Consider the following 20,077-nt stretch of genomic DNA (forward strand, 5'->3'; position numbering starts at 1 on the left):
ACTTGTTGTAAACAAACAGGCCCCGAACTGAGCGTATTCTTGAACATTCTAAGGCAGAGGCAGACAGCAGGCCCTGAACTCAGCATGTGTAAACAGTGGCAAGTAAACAGTAAATTTAGAAGCTGACGGCAGTTATGTTAAGTTATTTTTTTCCAAACACATGCATTTAATCTCACTTATGTTAATATTTATGAATATACTGAAATATAAGTATGATCCAAATCCAGACTGAACACATTTGTTAGCTGAAAAGATCAAATACTATTGCAAATATATGTGCTCAGCATGTGTTACATCCTCATTTATAACATTATTACACAGAGACAAAATAAACCAAGAGGTGGCCTCAAATACCGACCATACAAAAATTATTTGCATGGGTCTTTTTTTCTTTAAAGAAAAAATATTGCGGACCACATTTACAACTAACTGCTCGCACTCTTTCATCTGAACTTTAATGCGTTTCTTGCAGTAACAACATACTGACAGAAGACTATCAATAACTGGTTTCAAATGTGCCAGTAAAGTATCGATATCTCAGGTAAATTATGAACTTGTGTTTTTAACCTAGGGAACTATCCACCTTTTTGTGATCATACAGCGGGGATTGGCTTCACAATCCAGCGCAGCAGACTATGCGATGCAAGGCACTCCTCGGGCGGAGAGTAACCCAGATTTAAATCGACCCAGAGCAGCCAGTGTCTCGTGTACAGCCGTGTGTACTAGACAAGACGCGTATTGCTTTCACAGGCAGATACAGGACAGATGTACCTAAACTAATACGGCAGGATTTTTGTGAAATACCAAATCATCATATGCAAAGAGCGGTACAGCATGAAGTAATATGTGATCGTACAACTTATATGGACACTGGGTAGGTGTAGTTATGGACCTGTACGGTGTGGAAAAACTACCTGCCTGACATTGCCCAGGTAAGCATTTATGTAGGCCACCTGACGCAGTTATAGGCTGCTGTGTTGTATTCCTGACTAGGTAGATTTAATTATAGATTCATCTCTTCTCATGACTAATGCAGCCACATGTACATTACAGTCAATACAACAATACGGGTTATGATTATAGAGTAAGAATTTCCAATAAACTGTCGGTGAAGGAAACAACAACCAAATTTCCTTAAAACGAGTTATAGCCAATAAATGAACTACGAAACCGAGGCTTAGAATTATACACATGGTGTAATTTCCCTCTACAGATTCTCTAGGATGGTGTTCAGTGTGACAACGTCATGGCTTCTGATTAACGCAACTGCGTCCTGTAAGTTATACTTACCGTCAATGGCCAGCAGCATATCGTAAAGCTTTTAGTCTGTCACTTTTTCCAGTTTATGTTGTCTATCATACTTCTCGTCATGCGTCTCGCACAGTATTGTGGCTTGGTCAGGTAGATGCATTGGATTATTTACCTTCTCCTTTACATGGCACGAGTTTGCTGTCACTGGTAGTACTTGAATGCCATGTGAAATGAAAATAATAACAGGCCTCTATTCAAAGTTGTCACAGATTGAATGGGGAGTGAGGATGGCTTTTCTCGTGACGGACGTAGCTGTCCCAAAACTTCACTTGAAATACAGAATTCTGTTGCTCGCAACAAAATAAATATGTCGAGATCTTTCAAACAGTTACTTGTTCCTTCATGGTGTTTGTTGCCATATGCGCCGAATTATTTCTGTTTTAACCAGATTGGAACCAAGATTTATAGTTTACTACATTTAGATTTACGATAATCTTGCAGTATTTAGTCTGAATGGGTCAGACCCGACAAGTGGGTACCTTGAATACAACAAAACTCCCATCACGGTCTCATCAACTTCCGCCCTCTTAGAAAGAACTGTGTTAGAGCAGATCTGTTCAAAGCTTGGATTCAGGTTAGTTTTTTTTGGTGCAATTTACAATCATTGCAAGCAATTCATTAAAATAATCATACAGTTCACTTGTTCCAGTTTCCAATGCACGAAGGCCTTAAGGAATTAACATAAGCATTGTTTTCTAATGGTGCCATAAATATGGGGATACGTGGCTTGCTTATTTTGATGTGTTTTTTTACATTAGCATGTATCCAATTTGAACTGTTACTTTTCATCTTCTTGTACATATGCTTTTACGTTTATATCCATTTGCAAGCACATGACTCGTTTTCCTCGTAATTATTTTGGATATCAGCATGTTTGGAACTGTTGCTAAGATATAAATCCTATGTGTGTCTGTAATTCCAGAGCATATCCACTGTTCAAACTTTCGGTAAGGAACTTGCCCCGGAACAGCAGCTGGTATGGTGTCGATGGTTGTGTCTATGGCTGCTATGATATCTATCTGGAATGTCAAGGTATACGAAATGTAATATATAGATGAATTAATACATTTGTAAGTTCAGTTCTGTAGTTCAGTTTTAGCCCTCTCGTTTCTGGACAATTTCAGAGAGAAGCCAAAATATCAGACCCTTTCCTAGACGCCGCATATGAGAACTGACAAGTTATTTAAGTGTTGTGAAACATGAATTACCTAATGTTGGTGACGTACTTTCGCGCTTTCTATACAGGATAGATTTACGCATAACTAAAAACGTTTGATATTGTTCTCATTTTCCCAACGGTTTATCACTCATCAAAGATTATCACCAAAACGCGGCTCACCATGCATATGGTTTCATCTACAGAGTTTCCATTTCGACTGGATCAGGCCGGGAACATCCGGGTGTGGTTTAAGGACACGGCCTCAGCGCTGTGTGCCCACATCACCGCTCAGGATGCTATGACTTTATGTAAGAAGTTTCACCAAACCAGGTATGCTTGGCGTGTGACGATGAGCCGCGAATTCTTTCGTTTTCATTTAAGACATGTGTAGATTAACATAGTGGCTTATATTTCTACATTTTGAACCACTTTCTCAAAACATCGTGAACAAGTTTTAATGTAAGAGAAGTGATTATACTACATGTAATTAGTGTCAATATGTTATTTCGTCATAACTAGTATTATTATACCCCCTATAGTCATTCTCGACCTTCATTACTCAACACACGGTCACATGATATTCCGCAAAACATTATTTAAAGCAATTATGAGCTTAAGCAAAACGGCATAAAGCTCACAAGGTAATATCCTGTGTTCACGAGGCCATAGCCAACGATCTCGTGATAATATCCAACGATCACGTGCGTTTATTCTACTGCTGTTACCCTCCTTTTTGTGCCCCAGTGATGTTTGATTGCAAAGTAAATATCCAGACGATGGCTTGCTCGGCTATGGATGTACAAATTCACCTATTTAAAGAACTAACAGAGGAAGTACAAGTTTTTCCGGTATAATAAAACATATACGGTAGTTCATGCTGGAGATGGGATATCAGGAATTGTCAGCTCAGGACAGGTAATATTCAACTCGTGCAAATATCAGCATCGAATTGACAATCCCTGATATCAAATCCCTCAGTATGCACTATCTCTATATTGTTTTCTGGAATGTGCACAAGCATTGTCTTACCAGAGCCTCACTGACTTTGGAGTATAGAGTACTTCCATCCCGATCATTAACGATGATGTATGTAGTTGTGTGTATGACTGCAGCCAGGCTACGGATTACCACAATGGATATCCGCTATATACATTTATATGCCGACTTCCGATACTGCGCATTCAGAAAACTGCCGACACATAAACCTCGCCACATAAAGGAAACTATAAAATAGTGAAAAAGCAAAATGAAATAAAAATATAAACCAATAATCTTTGCTTAAGTTATATTTCTTGGTACTAGGAAATTCAGATAAATCCTTTTATTTCCAGCGAATATGTAACCATTATTCCCAGTACATTCAGGGGCCAAATGGAAATATGGAATCTGAATGGTTCGTGTCCCAATTGGTTTGAATTTGGAAGCAGTTGTGAGGCCATAACGCCTGTGGTGTCTAATGCTTGTGGTGAAAAAGATCTTGCTGCTATTCGCTGTCAAAGAACAGGTCAGGCTTTATGTCAATATAATATATAAAAAATGTTCGCATTCAGCAGATTTACGTGCAAGTATTTTATAATAGCAAATGTTCTTACCGGTATTTGTCAAATTAGAATCATGAAACTGACTATAACTGTTGTTGAAGATGATACAAGAATATGTGTGTGTACCATGTGAAAGAACTAGCTGCTTTCTACATAGGTCTTGTGAAGAGATATCGTCTGAAGAGCTGGGGTAGAGGCGGAATCCGCGGAACACTAGAGATACGAGATGAAAACGACTGGAGCCCAGTTTGCTCGGACATGTTCAGTTTGACCGATGCTGCAGTGGCTTGTCGTACACTAGGGTACCCAAGGTGAGTCTACCTTAAGCAAAACTTGCATTATGCAATGACGTATTTGATTTATGAAGTCATTTCAAAATCTGTTGATTCGTACATTTATCTTAGCTTATATATTACACATGTATGAATTCAAGATCCCAGCATCACCCCTCAGTATGTATACCGGTAAACGCCTTAACGGCTTCCTATGTTAGACCAGGAGTTGTACAGAGCATCCTGTTAGTGCCGATGGGATGTGTATGGGGCTAAATCTGCATGCTGCGACACAAAAGTCTAATTGCCATTTAGAGAAAATTGCTAATACTTATCAGACTTTTTTGGTATATTATGACTGGTTGTGGTGCCTCTTTTATGTTTGCTTCACACACCCATCTTCCTGTATTGCGTAAAATTACTTTTAACAAAAGCAATCGTAGCTAAAACAGCCACCGTTTGTCGACGTTACAGAGAGTTCCTTATAACCCTGATTTAAAACAAAAATGAAACAAATAGAAATTGAAACGGAACCTTGTGCATTCTCTATTAGGTATATCACAGAAAGCCTGCAGACCTTACTGTTTACAACAACTTTGACCCTATTGCTATTAGTTGAGATTATATTTTCTTTTATTTTTTTTTTAATTTGACCCATTTAATGTGTTGCAAATCCACAGTTCTGATGCGAACTACAATAAACGAAAGCTAAGGAGTGGTCGTGCTGGTGGAACAGGCCGTTTTAACTGCCAAGGAGACGAGAAATCTTTGGACGATTGTCCGGGATTCATCCACGACAACAGCAAGTGCATTTCATACGACACCGTAGAGATATCGTGTCAAAACGGTGAGCGCATGGGTCGACTGGCATGAATCGCTAACACATTGTCTTACGATATACAAAGTTTTCGTAAGAAATACGAATCTCATTATGTGTATCTGAGGTAAAGAATAAATGTAGGTGACAGGTTTAAATTGAAAATTTAAAATGTACTGCTTTTTTATATCCTGATGTGAACATAATTCTGCTTGCTTAGCGTACGAAGGGAAATTGCGACTGACAGGAGGCTACGATGGAGTGTTGGGACGGTTGGAGGTATTTTACAACAACACTTGGGGAACAATTTGTGACAATTCCTTTGGGGAGGCGGAACTGTCCACAGCTTGTAGTCAGATCACAGAAGGCCGAGTCAGGTGCGTGTTGGCGCAATACTCTAAACTGGGCAGTTTATAGGTATCTCAGAATGCCTTAGTTCATGGAATCAATAAAAGTATCAGTTTTTCAGTTACCTGAAAATATGTGTGAATCAGAGTTTGTAGTGACACCAAAAGACATGCACATATTACGGACTTGGATCTATGTCATAGTATGACGTTATATACTCACATCAGAAAAATGATCAAGCTTAATTATCCTTGTGTTATTTCAGGCGAGGACGTCACATCTTTTATGACGAAGTTCTACCACCATCCACAGTAGATGACATCCTATTGGATGCTGTCGACTGCTGGTTTCGCCCAGATTTACTGGTGGACTGTGATCATAAACCATGGGGAAATCACAGCTGTACAGCAAACAATATCGTCCGACTCTCGTGCAGTAAGTATCTTCAAACGTGACGGATTAAATGCAATACCGGTACAGTGTTTCAAGGTTGAATGTTTGAGCCGGTATAAATATGTGAGACAGGGCTACAGTGTATGTAATCTATAAACATGAACTAGTCTCCCTTACTGTGCTACATTACATGGGTGTTTGGTTATTAGCCGCAATGTAGCACAGTAATTGGTCAGAATTTGAGAATTGGTCAGAATTTGATTTGAATTTAAGTTGATTATTACTCCATTAAAACGCACGGATGGCTTGGAAATTCCAGTCTCTCCTGTCTCGTTTGTATCTTTTCATGGGTGTTTGGATATTAACTATGACAGGTGAAGAGCCCCGGTTTCGTCTCGTTGGCGGTGACGACACATCCGGGCGCCTGGAAGTCTATCATGACAATCAGTGGGGAACAATCTGTGGTCGTCATTTTGGTGAAAACGAGGCTCGTGCTGCCTGTAAAACTTTGAACTTCTCCAGGTAAGCCATTGCTTAAAGTGGAAGACAGCATATGACTTATGTTAATGTCCACTGAAAGACTATCATTCAAAGTATCTTAAATCGGCATCAAATATTTTTTTAGATTTGTTTCAACTCAGTAAAAGCTTAGTAAATCTTCGTCTTGACACAGCTTCGCCATGTCTCCATTATCGAGAGCATGGTGAAGTCACGTATACTCTAGCTGTCTAACGTATTTTCGTGTAATAGTCTAAGCACCAGCTTAGGGCAGATGAAAGTTGTGGCCTTTGACGATGAAGGCCCAAGTTTAAAAATTTTTTAGACTGTTTAGATAACCTATCTGCAGATACACAGCCTAGGTATTTCTATGTCGTAGCCTCTGGGCGGGTTGTGTTGGTGATTTGGACCTCTATTAAATGTTTACAAAATTACAATAGGATTGTTGTACAACTAGATTCATGTTCATTTCTGAAACAAGTGGAAATAAATCTGAGCACCACTGAGGCTGATCGAGGCATTCGACTGTTGGTGGATATTATGCTTCTATTTTGTAGCGGTCGCTTCTGAGATGAAAGCATTGCTGACTTAGTAACCGCGGACGTAAAAGCACCTCGGCTTGAACACGACGTTTGTTTCTATTTTATAACAGAAAACAAAAAGAAACCATCCCTTGAATGTGAAATAGATGCCGGAGTAAAAATTTAAATTCTTTAGTTGTAATAAATTCATAGCAAAATTATATCATAAGATTTCCTTAATTTAAAACTTTGTATGGTGAGATACCGTCTTCTCATTCCCACAAACCTTCGGCATCCCAAATGAATTTTCACTGACTGATATTTGTTATTTAGAAACTGCTAAATAAACCCTAAATGAATGACAAGAAATGTATTTGGGCAGATGAATGCGGTTTGGGCCGTGACGGCATGGTACTATCTGACATAATATGTGATACCATGGCTCAGTATTACACGGCTTATAAATCAGCTGTTGTCCGTAAAGGATACAGACTTGCCCCACAACACTTTGTAAACGATGTAAACGATTTCAAATCGTTGTAAACGATTTCAAAAATGTCTTACGCAGTAGTTCTGTGTTATCGTATGTCACTTCATGGGTAAAGGCTACGTCACGGCTTAATGTTTGATTGGATAAAATTCTCAACATGGCTGCCTCGACTTACACCAGCCGTTTGTTCACTATTGACATTTTGTTGTACATGTTATTCTGTGAAATCTCATTAATATAATGAAGTATGATACTTTTTACAAAGCTCGAGTTTTCTGCGTTCGATTGAAATATGTTTTAGTCAGGTGCTGTGTCCTCCTTTAAGTAAACCAGTCAAAATCTAATTGCATATATATATAAACCTCGGAAAGGTCTCATTAGCCACATTTTCACAATAAATATATATGTGTGTGTAAATAAATCAACGAAAGACGGGAATTCCAGCTGAAACTAAAGCTTTGACACCTTTATTAAATATATGGATCAAATTCAGCGATTTGCAGTAGATAGTATCTAAATGAATTGTTAGCAATTTTTTTCTTTGATTAGAAAAGTAAAAGACAGTGTAAATGTATGTTGTGGTTTACTTATCTATTATTGTGCTTGCAGTGTAGTCGTGCAGGTGTTTTTGAGAAAGTCAACGAATGGGACAAGAAGAATATGGCTGGACGATTTAAGTTGTGGTAGCGAGGTAGAGCGTCTGAATGACTGTGTCGGTTGGCACTGGGGTAAAATAGATTACCGGTGTTCTGGTTATACAGATGTCCATCTCAGCTGCCCTTCGCCAGGTAATCAACAACCGTGTCACAAACTAACGTTTGTCTATCACACTCCCAAATATTAAGCATTTTAGTTCTAACCCTCCAAGTCTCGTCAGTCTGTTGCCATATTTATAGAATTCTTCACGTAGAGAGAATTTTAACTTTTAACTTATGATTTTTTTTATCACATGAAAACTATTGGATGCAAGTATAATTTCATGATAGATGGATTGATTGATTGCCTGACTGATATAACACCGCACTCAATCAATTTTTGGTTATATGATGGCGACCAGGTTTACATGTAAAGGAAACCAGACTAAACTGAGTAATTCACCGACTTTCGCCAAATACCCGTCATTGACCTTATTGGTCAATTGCCTGATACATGGAGCGAGCCAACGCTTTGGTTATCTGAGCCAGCCACGCCCCCAAATAATTTCATAAAATGAAAATATGATTACGTACACACATTTAGAGCTTTGTAACATGCCACGGTGATCAGTGTGAGCAATGATGAAGAAGCTAATGACAAAGTAAACTAAACTGTGGTGACAACCTCAGCAGAATACGCCATTTGATATGTTGACCTCAACCAGGGTGCTGTTTGGATTTGTCATCAGAGTGCCTTTTACGGTGGCCTCTTAGTGCCATTCGAAATTAACATTTTCTAATGATTTACAATAATTCAGTGGACTTTCTAATGAAACTTCTCATGATGAACAAAGAATATGAAGTATATGCAAAAGGAAATTAAAGCAGCAACAAAAACAACTAAGCGACCGCATTGGTGAGAGGCTTCTTGTTCATTGCGCCACTCTGGCGTGCTGATCACCTTTTCCATGGAGGCCCACATGAAGAAATAAAAATAATTAAGCAAACTGTTCTATTCAGTATGTTCAACTTTCCATTTTATATAAAATTCCACAGGTGTCCTGTTCGGGTGACTAGTGGCTGTGATAATGTTTTTTTATTCAGACATCAGATAACCTGTGTTCTTTGTCATCACAGATAGAAAAAAAATCCATTTTTCTCTAGCGGCATCGGGCGCCGCTGAAGCGGGAGTCGTTCGTTTGAAAGACGAATGGGAAGACGGGGATATCTGTATGGCCAGCCCCTCAAAAGATACAGCCGTTGTGGCCTGTCGGACGTTAGGCTTACCGACGTGAGTACACATTTCAAGTCAGTCTTGTTTAATTGTCTAATCTTGTTAAGCTTCATCTGGATTATTAACAATACATCAATCACAAGGTAAGTGAGCCTTCGTAATAAAGAGGTAGCACTAATTACTTGTAACGTCCAGTTCAGGAATTATTTGTTTGTTTGTTGGTTCCAAACTCAAGAAATTTGCCATATATGTACATGACAGTATATACATGCGCAGTAAAAATGTGACGTGTATGATATGGCGCAGTAAGAATGCGACGCGTATGATACGGCGCAGTGAAAATGCGACGCGTATGATATGGTGTAGTGAGAATGTGACACGTATGGTAGGGCGCAATGAAAATGTGGCGCGTATGGTATGGTGCAGTAAGAATGTGACACGTATTGTATGGTGCAGTGAGAATGAGGGGCCTCTGTGGCTCAGATGGTTAGCGCGCTGGCACAGCGTAATGACCCAGGAGCCTCTCCCTATGCGGTTACTGTGTAGTCTAGCTCATTCTGGCTTCCTCTCCGGCCGTAAATGAGAAGTTCTGGCAGCAACCTGCGGATGATGGTGAGTTTTCTGCGGCTTCCTCTCACCATAATGCTGGTCGCCGTCGTATAAGTGGATTATTCTTGAGGACGGCGTAAAACACCAATCAAATAAATAAATAAATCAAGTAGAATGTGACGCGTATAGTATGGTGCAGTGAGAATGTGACGCGTATGATATAGGGCAGTAAGACTGTGACGCGCATGGTATGGTGCAGTGAGACTGTGATGCGTGACGTACATAATATCGTGCAGTATGAATGTGACGTGTATGACATGGAGCAGCGAAAATGTGACGCGTATGATATGGCACATTGAATATGTGACGCGTATAGGATGGTGTATCGAAAATGTGACGCGTATGATATGGCACATTGAATATGTGACGCGTATAGGATGGTGTATCGAAAATGTGACGCGTATGATATGGCATAGTGAAAATGTAACGCGTATGATATGGGGCAGTAAGAATATGACGCGTATGATATCGTGCAGTGGGAATGTGATGTGCATGATATGGTCCAGTAAGAATGTGATGAGCATAATATGGTGCAGTGAGACTGGCGCGTATGATATGGCGCAGTGAGAAATTGACTCATATTATATAGTGCATTAAGACTTGTGACGCGAATGGTATGATGCAGTGAGAATGGGATGCGTATGATATGGTGCAGTGAGACTGTGACGCATGTCGCATGACGCGTATAATATCGTGCAGTAAGAATGTGACGCGTATGGCATGTCGCAGTGTGAATGTGACGCCTATAGCATTGTGGGGTGAGAATGTGACGCGTATGATATTGCGCTAGAGGGTGTGATGCGTATGATATGGTGCAGTAAGAATGTGACGCACATGATATGGTGCAGTGAGAATGTGACGAGAATGATATGGTTTGGTAAGAATGTGATGTGCGTGATATGGTGTAGTGAGAATGTGACGCGTATGATATGGTGCAGCAAGAATGTGACGCGCATGACATGGTGCAGTAAGAATGTGATGTGCGTGATAAAGTGCAGTAAGAATGTAATGTGCATGATATGGTGCAGTAAGAATGTGATGTGCATGACATGGTGCAGTAAGAATGTGATGTGCATGACATGGTGCAGTAAGAATGTGTCGCGCATGATATGGTGCAGTAAGAATGTAATGTGCATGACATGGTGCAGTAAGAATGTGATGTGCATGACATGGTGCAGTAAGAATGTGTCGCGCATGATATGATGCAGTAAGAATGTGACGCACATGATATGGTGCAGTAAGAATGTGATGTGCATGATATGGTGCAGTAAGAATGTGTCGCACATGATATGGTGCAGTAAGAATGTGAAGCGCATGATATGGTACAGTAAGAATGTGATGTGCATGACATGGTGCAGTAAGAATGTGTCGCACATGATATGGTGCAGTAAGAATGTGAAGCGCATGATATGGTGCAGTAAGAATGTGATGTGCATGATAAGGTGCAGTAAGATTGTGAAGCGCATGATATGGTGCAGTAAGAAGGTGATGTGCATGATATGGCGCAGTAAGAATGTGATGTGCATGATTTGGAGCAGTGCTAATGTAATGCCTGTGATATGGAACAATAAGAATATGATGCTTATGGTATGGCCCAGTGAAAATGTGAGGTGTATGATATGGTGCAGTAAGAATTTGATGTTTGTGATATAACACAATGAAAATTTGATGTTTATGATATGGCACAGTGAAAATTTGATGTTTATGATATGGCACAGTGAAAATTTGATGTTTATGATATGGCACAGTGAGAATGTTACATGTATGGAGTGGTACTGTAAGAATGTGAGGCGTATGGTATGGTGCATTGTTGGGGATGTTATTTTATGTTTCAGAGACCACGTAACACTCTTGGCAGAAAGCCAGTTTCGGAAAGACTTCATCAGCTACGCTGTGATGAATGGTGTTAGATGCAGAGGACACGAAGCTAATTTGTTAGATTGTTCGTTTTTGTCATTAAAGTCCTCGCCCTGTGATGCTGCTAACAAGCTCGTCGTGGCGTGTGGTAAGGATTGTGGACCTGTATTAAAGTTCAACAAATTTTAGATGAGGTGAAATCCATCGTTAGAATACCAGGAAAAGTAACACGCAACCCGAACAGGTGTTCTGTGTGGCCAAATTGTCGCTGTTTGGGACTGAGATACAAATGCCGTAAGGACAAGTTGCCAATGTTTTTGTATTGCGAAAACACACATTAAAGAATGAAGACTTCCACTCAATGTTAGTATTTAACTTTCATTTACTTTTCATTTGAACCCTGAGCATCTTAACTGTTGTTATTCTACATCGCACATCTATGTAACAACATATATTGTGTAAATGCGCGATCTAATATAGTAACCTTTCATGAAGTATACTGTGATGCACATATGTTCAAAATATCGTCTTTTGTACATTGTTTAGGAAGATCTCTGGGCCCCGATTATTCTGTGAGACTTGTGGGTAGCGATCACCAGAACGTTGGAAGGCTAGAGGTTTTAAGGTACGGCGTGTGGGGTACAGTGTGCAATACCGGTGTAGACATCAAGACACTCAAAGTTGCTTGCCGTGAATTGGGACTACCCACGTAAGTTACGCGTTATTCTTTTGTATTTCCAGTAGACACGTAGCTTTAAAGATTAGTAATGCACTCTCTTATACAGATAAACAATACTTTGGTATTTCTTTGTGCACTTACCTACCTACAACCGTCTGTCTACCTTTCTTGGAGTAGTGCAAGAGTTTTGCCGCCTCGTACCTCAGGCATGTATCTTGTGACTCCTGCGAAAGTACAGATCTGCATAAATATGCGCGTTATGGTTTCGGCGTCCTAACCAGGTGCTATTCCGAGAAAGTTAAATAGATTTTTGTATAACTCTATCGTAGTGTTAGCAAAGGCAGAGGTATGTAGAGCTACTATATTTATACGTTCATGTATGTTGGGTTGCGTCAAATTGATATGAAAGGTATTAAACCGGTATTTATTTTTCTAATACACTGGTGTGTTATGATACCACTTTACAAACTGCAAATATTTAACTTATGGGGGTCGGGCTTATGGGTTGAGGGAACCATGCAGATATTGAGGAGAGCAAGTACTGTCTTGTTAGGTTATTGACGAATTTGTTGATGTACAGCTGTGATCGGGCTAACTCTGAGCTCGCTTAAGGATTTTCCTCCGTCTTTGCTTCCTGAAACGGATTTCAGACCTATAAAGTCGTGCTTGATATAAATAAGTATGAATACGCAAAAAATATTATTTTTTAAGTATGTGATTTTTCATGTGTACTTACAGGTAACAAAGTTACGCCGAACTACACCATATACCATGTTCATAACCACAGGGACTACAGTTGGTCTCATCTCAGGTTGCAGATGCTTGTTTGACTAAAAAGGTCATTAAACATTAGTTTTTTCTCCTCGGTGCAACACATACATGCAGTTAAATGGATATCTCACTTATTGATGTTTAGATCTCCTGTGAGAAGACTTAATGCCACTAAGTACAGGAGAGGGGCTGCGATGATCTGGTTGGACAAGATACAATGCCATGGGCACGAGGATAGACTAGAATTGTGTGACAAATCTGAAACCGGGAAGTGGTGTTTAGGGCATGAGAGGGATTTGGCCATTCAATGTGGAAAACTGCAAGTAACATGTGAGTTTATTTAATTTTTTTTCAAGATTAAAAACGAAAATATATTACAGGTAGTAAATATGTTAATATGTATACCTATCTTACCAGTATTTTTGGTGCTATAAAGGTTCCACTTGGTTTAATTTGTAGGATACCTTCGTTCAATACTGGTGTTTAAGTTTTAAAAGAGTCTGTTCTGTAAATTTGTTTACTTCCATGTTCAATTGAATGAGTACTCTTTGAGCCTAACAGATTCACCAATTTTTCAAGCAAGAATAAGTTGTAAACTTCTTATGTCGATGGAACGCGTTCTGTTATTGAGTCACACTTCCCTGTGATTGTCGTGCTTTTGTACTTCTGACTGTAGCTAATGGCGGGGCCATCGCCGGCGGTGTTATAGGAGGTCTTCTGTTACTGGTCATTATCACCACTATCGTATGCTGGCTAGCTAAACGACGAAACAGTTCACCTTTACCGCCAGTGCAACGCCCGAGTCAACCCTTTGGCACATGTAGGTGTTAACAGAATGAATGATAACGTAACAATATTGCTGTAATATCGTGGCGAAATCAGCACAGAAAGTAAAAATCTCTGATATAAGTTGTGAATTATTTACTTCATCAAATTCCAAACAATTGTATGAATAAACCTGGCTGGATCAAAAGGTTTCCAACCAACGTTGGGACTGATTATTTATAATGCGGGCATATTTTTCTTGAGAATTTTGGTTTTGCTTCGTTTTGCCTACAAATTACGTGTGTATTTTATTATTTATTTGTATAAAACTGACATGTCAGAATTTCCTTCACTGATAGAAGTGATATCTCACTGGCAAGAGTTAGATAACACTTTTTATTATTTATACATCTGTGAAATTCCAGTATTTCCATCACTGATAAAAATGATATCTTCTAGTTATATATCACTTTTGTTATTACATTTTGCTGTTGCACTGCTGGAGACCTTGACCCATGACCCACAGGTGACCTTGCCGAAACTACTTTTGTACATGCCGTCTACTGCATTCACGTCTGGATTTCACGTCCGCCGTGGAATCTTTCGTGGACTGCATCAGAAGGCCGTGCACTTCCGCGCAATATATAGTTCGCCAAAAAAAGAAGTAGGAATTCTTCATGTGCTAAAATACCTATATTGCAATACCATTAAACACCTTTGTAGAATGTATAATTACTTACAGACAGCGTGTAAACCTGTAAAATGGTTTTGTGAGCACGGACGTGAACGAAATTGCAGCGCGTATGAATAGAATCAGAAATATGACGAAGATGGCATATTGCTTATTTTTTTTCACGGATGCAACAGATAAACTGATACGCATTTATGTAGATGTAGAGATATGTCAGGATATAAATAATAAATAGAATATTGCACAGTGAAGGTTGAATACCATAAATATTGTTCGAGTGAGAGGTGGAAATGATAACCCACTCGACGCTTAAATTATAAGCGTCGAGTGGGTTATCATTTCCACCTCTCACTCGAGCAATATTTATGGTATTTATGGCTGATCATTTAAGCGTCGAGTGTGTTATCATTTCCACCTCTCACTCGAACAATATTTATGGTATTTATGGCTGATCATTTAAGCGTCGAGTGGGTTATCATTCCCACCTCTCACTCGAACAATATTTATGGTATTTATGGCTGATCATTTAAGCCTTCGAGTGGGTTATCATTTCCACCTCTTACTCGAGCAATATTTATGGTATTTATGGCTGATCATTTAAGCGTCAAGTGAGTTATCATTTCCACCTCTCACTCGAGCAATATTTATGGTATTTATGGCTGATCACTTAAGCGTCGAGTGGGTTATCATTTCCACCTCTCACTCGAGCAATATTTATGGTATTTATGGCTGATCATTTAAGCGTCGAGTGTGTTATCATTTCCACCTCTCACTCGAACAATATTTATGGTATTTATGGCTGATCATTTAAGCCTTCGAGTGGGTTATCATTCCCACCTCTCACTCGAACAATATTTATGGTATTTATGGCTGATCATTTAAGCGTCAAGTGAGTTATCATTTCCACCTCTCACTCGAACAATATTTATGGTATTTATGGCTGATCACTTAAGCGTCGAGTGGGTTATCATTTCCACCTCTCACTCGAACAATATTTATGGTATTTATGGCTGATCATTTAAGCGTCGAGTGGGTTATCATTTCCACCTCTCACTCGAACAATATTTATGGTATTCAACCTTCACTGTGCAATATCCTGTATTGCTATTACACCCTGGCACCATGACGTCACAAAGAAGTATTTTATTTTATGACGTTCCAATTGGAGCTTAGCAGAATGACGTCATAATACAAGTTCAGTCAGCTTTAATACTTCTACTATCACGCAACAAGACACGACATTGCCACACGTGATATGCGACGTCACAGTATATACACAAGCCTTTGAAGGTCTACAGCCAAAAACATTGCTGAGACTTGTTCAAATACACAAAATCACCACATTGTCAAAATATAAATAATAATTGGAATATTGCTCATTGAAGGTTGAATATCAAACATTTTCCTTGTAAAACGTGTAAACGATAACCCACGAGACGCGATGCGTCGAGTGGGTTATCATTTTCACCCTCACTGGAAAAACATTTATGATATTCAACAAAATGATATTCAACAAAATAGTGCAATATCCTCTATTTATTTAAGTCCAGGCGTCCCCTTTCATGCTTGTTCCAGATGGAGAAATGCCCCCTTCAAGACCTTCACGAGAACAGGACAGCTTTAGCCAGCCCCCTCCAGACTATCAGGACATCAACATGACAACTGTACCTATAAGTTCGGTAAGATAAACGTTATGTAAATCTCTCCATTAAATTGAAACTAATGAAAGTTATCCTTGGAAAGAGTATATTGTATGATACAAAGAAACGTATTTCACCGTGAATTATCCAAATCAGTTATGCCTTTGTTATCTTAGATTCGCCATAGTAGCTATGTAACATTGGCCCGCTTCTCTTATCTTTTAGCTCTGATCGTAATAAATAACACATTTTCACTTTATTATCTCAATAGACAGCAAGTACTTATCCACTGCCTTCTGACAAGACAGCACCTCCGCCCAGCTATGATGAGCTGTTTGGACATAGTCATCCCTGTGTTCAGGAACATACAATGTGAATACCTTACCTACACGCTCAGACACACCAAGCTAATAAAAACCTCGACACTTGGAGTTGTGAAGGACAAAAGTCGTCTCTTTCTGTTGAAAGGAGGGCTCAAACTGATGAACATTTAGTATGTGATAGTTATAATTTTTTATGCACCTATCCAATATTTTGTAAAAATTTACTGTCAAAATGCATAATATATGCTTGTTTACTTCGTATCTATTATCAAATGAAAGACACGGTATTTTTGACTCAAGACAATCTGATAATTTTAGTCTATGTGGAATGGCTATGACTTTTACAATAGTTTTGCTGACGCCGAAGCGGAACACAACTTTCGAGTGAGTGAGTGCTTGGGGTTTAATGTTGTGCTCACAACTTTTGAAGTTGTACGGTTTATTGTTCACCACTACGTGATTTGGCAATAATTATGTAGAACCATGTACTTTGGTGCGCCACAATGTTGTAAAGTTATGAGTGTAACACAACAATATGTATATTTGTGTGAATGGCGAAGTCAGAGAGATCTGTGATGTTAATAAACGCTTTTTTATTTTGTATTGTTGTTTTCAGACTTTGTGACGCAAGAAATCGAGAACGCAGCCTTTATAGTTCATGCTTAACATCATGTAAAACAGTTTATTTATTTATTACGCTTCCAAGTTTCACTTGGAAGACCATTTTTCTCGCTCAGATTATTTTTTTTCTTCTCTGACAACTGTTTTTGGCGTTTTGCGAGAAAACTGTGTGTCGCAGCTGTTAACTTTCTACACATGTTCATTACCAAATCGCTTGGGCTACCTGCTGGAGCATAACACTTTACCCAACTGTGACCCACTTTTCGGCCATATTGGAGCAGTATGGAAATCTAAAAAAAACTTCTTTTCCAGAACCGCTGATCCGATTGCACTTAAAGTTGATATGCACGTACAAGACTCCTGAAGGTATCACGACTGAAAATTGGTTGTTTTAATCACGTGATGACCTGTGGTTGAATTTTGAAGAAACAAGATAGCAGTCAGATGTAGTTTGGTCTGCTGAAGACGACCGCTGTTTTAGTTTTTATCACTACGATGTATAGTTTTACATTAAATTGCAATTTTATCTCAGTTTAGTGTCATTTTTCAAATGTCAAGTGACACCGTAATAGCTATGAAGCTGAAAACTGGTCAGTAGATAGATAAACTACAGATCTTCATTTTAGACTGGCTGAACCGCAGAGCTACCACCGATAGTTTTGCCATTAAAATGCGTTTTGAAACTTCTTTTTTTTTTCATAGTCATCTCATAAAATTGCAATATCTCCAAAACCGCTAAATGTAGAAAAAAAAACTTAGCATCTTAACAGCAAATATATGAAGTAGCTTTTGACGTTTTGTACTGTTTGGCTACTCACGTGATTTAGCGGCCATTTTGAATTTTATTGATAAGCTTAAACCATCTTTTTCCGTAAATCGAGTCATGATCTTTGGATGAAATTTCACTTGCAAATTTTAGGTGGATCGCCGCACCTATGTTGTATAAAAACGATTTGTTTGGTATTCAAGTTGTGCTGTGACTGACGAATGGAATTAGCGTGGAAGTAGTTCAAGTCTAAAAACTGCTTAAAATGATCTAATAAACACACTGTCTAGTACCGCTGTCTAAGAAAGAAAAAACGATAAAAAATATGAAGTATGACGGAAACCCATCCAGCGTACATACATACAAAAACTGACAAAAACTCCCATTGAAATAACACGCTTCGTGCTAGACTGCACGAAACCCATTCTCTGTAGGGTGCTGGTTACAGGGCGTGCATTCTAATTCTATCAGGCGACAGGAGCAGTATATCAGATGAACATTCTCTCTATACATGTGGCCCAGTACTGCTATGTGAGGGTAATGTATATTTTTCTCTTTTCACTGTCATTCACAATGGCCTCAATAAACATCGCCCTTAGCAGTCACCGGTTCAAATCCAGTTCATTACTGCCAATCTTTCTTCTCTTTTTTCTTCAGTTACCATGAAATTATTTGGCACCAGACTACCAGTCCTCGCAACCTGGGACTCAAATCCAGTCTACTCTTTACCATTCTTTCCTTTTTGCGGCATATAATGTTTAGCAGTCTCAGGGTCGAAGCCTACTACTAACACTGAAATAACCCACAGATCAAATACAGTTGTCATACCTAACATAATCCAGAATGACAAATGATATGGACCATACTGTGAAAAGCCGGGGCATGTTAATGTTGTAGTCTCACTGTGACTGAACGAAGCGGGGTGATGAACACAGGTCAAATTTTAATTGATTTCGGATTGAAGTATGAACACTAGGGTTTATTTGTAGGAGATGGCCACGCCGAGTATGGCTGAAATACTTAGGTTTTCGTTGAAAATACAAGATCTGGTTTTTCAAATATAGCTTGCATCTGTTTTTTTTCTTGTTTTTTTTCGTATTAGAAAAACCTGGGGTCTTCTCAAAAGGCATAGAACTGATAGATGTGAACGGTCTGTTGTAGAGGAAGTGGAAAGTTTTAAAAAGTGGACCCTAAAATCTGTGGATCGCTTGAAAAAGTTCCCCCTAAAACGGAATAATTTGAGCTTCTTGTCTGGTGAGCTACGGTGACATGAGTGTCAATGTGATTTTGTGAACCGTGCCGAATTCCTAATTTTTTGCACAAGTTTCAAAGAGGATGCTCGTATATATATGTAACTGATGAACGGTAAGTATATATTTATTTACTTATTTGATTGGTGTTTTACGAGCTGGCGTGCTCAACCCCTCGCCCACGGAGGCCCGCGGTAAGGAATGAAATCTGCTACAAATACAAGACTTTCGCACATGTAATCCATTGTCTACGTTAACGAAGATCTGTTACAAAACAGTTCGCCATGGTGTTAACAAAAGTTATGTATTTATTTGATTGTTTGCTTAGGTATACAGAATCGACAATAATTAGCAGGCAGTGGGGATACAGTTGTCTGGGTTAAACTTTCTAGCTTTGGTCACGCTTGAATAAATACAGGCCTACCATAAAATTCAACTGAGACTAGGCATAGCATATTTTTCTATCACCAGTCGATCAGAATCGATTCTGTGACCCTTTCACGTCAGACTAAAAATGTTTTATTTGTGCGATTGCGGTCGGCTTTATGATTGGAGGAAACAGAAATACTCGTAGTAAAACAACTGACCTTTGTGCAAGTTACTGACCAATTTTACCACACCTTCCTACAAACGAGCGTCGTCGACCGCTTCTTGTCAACAAAATCCCACAAGTAGTGATACTGGGTAAATCTACACATTCTCTGTTCGACCGAGAGTCAAAACATGACAAACAGCACTAAAATGAGTCATGGACCAAGAACTGGATGAATGACGAAGTCTCAATTAACTTGTACATATTTCTTTCTGTCAATCTGTATAAGCTGACCATACTTGTCAGCAATAAGTGATACAATGCACGTAAAATTGACGCCTTTTTGGGGCTGAT

At 39.1% G+C, this 20,077-nt stretch overlaps 1 protein-coding gene across 2 annotated transcripts; it reads left to right on the top strand.

The window, feature by feature from the left end:
- The first annotated feature begins 727 nt into the window (after positions 1 to 727).
- On the top strand, positions 728 to 17,157 carry LOC135481933 (scavenger receptor cysteine-rich type 1 protein M160-like). 2 transcript variants are annotated; one of them, XM_064761713.1, is made up of 19 exons: positions 728 to 932; positions 1,214 to 1,275; positions 1,753 to 1,885; positions 2,234 to 2,343; positions 2,674 to 2,800; positions 3,802 to 3,974; positions 4,169 to 4,322; positions 4,964 to 5,130; positions 5,321 to 5,477; positions 5,714 to 5,883; positions 6,216 to 6,363; positions 7,960 to 8,138; positions 9,123 to 9,276; positions 11,664 to 11,833; positions 12,232 to 12,394; positions 13,281 to 13,465; positions 13,812 to 13,955; positions 16,167 to 16,270; positions 16,503 to 17,157. In XM_064761713.1, exons 2-19 carry the CDS (start codon positions 1,224 to 1,226, stop codon positions 16,605 to 16,607), a joined length of 2,595 nt encoding a protein of 864 aa, XP_064617783.1. In that variant the 5' UTR covers positions 728 to 932; positions 1,214 to 1,223; the 3' UTR covers positions 16,608 to 17,157. The 2 variants fall into 2 exon arrangements, with proteins under 2 accessions (XP_064617783.1, XP_064617784.1); XM_064761714.1 differs by having other exon boundaries at positions 3,826 to 3,974.
- The last annotated feature ends 2,920 nt before the right edge of the window (positions 17,158 to 20,077 follow it).

Source organism: Liolophura sinensis, chromosome 1 (assembly GCF_032854445.1).
Source record: "Liolophura sinensis isolate JHLJ2023 chromosome 1, CUHK_Ljap_v2, whole genome shotgun sequence".
Lineage (NCBI taxonomy): Eukaryota > Metazoa > Mollusca > Polyplacophora > Chitonida > Chitonidae > Liolophura > Liolophura sinensis.

What these genes read in the sequence shown, in the direction of transcription:
- LOC135481933 (XM_064761713.1), top strand. Translation starts at nt 1,224, where the DNA reads ATGGTGTTCAGTGTGACAACGTCATGGCTTCTGATTAACGCAACTGCG. An exon ending in ATCACAGAAGGCCGAGTCAG is followed by an intron (nt 5,478 to 5,713) that starts GTGCGTGTTGGC and finishes GTGTTATTTCAG; the next exon opens with GCGAGGACGTCACATCTTTT. An exon ending in CGGACGTTAGGCTTACCGAC is followed by an intron (nt 9,277 to 11,663) that starts GTGAGTACACAT and finishes TTTATGTTTCAG; the next exon opens with AGACCACGTAACACTCTTGG.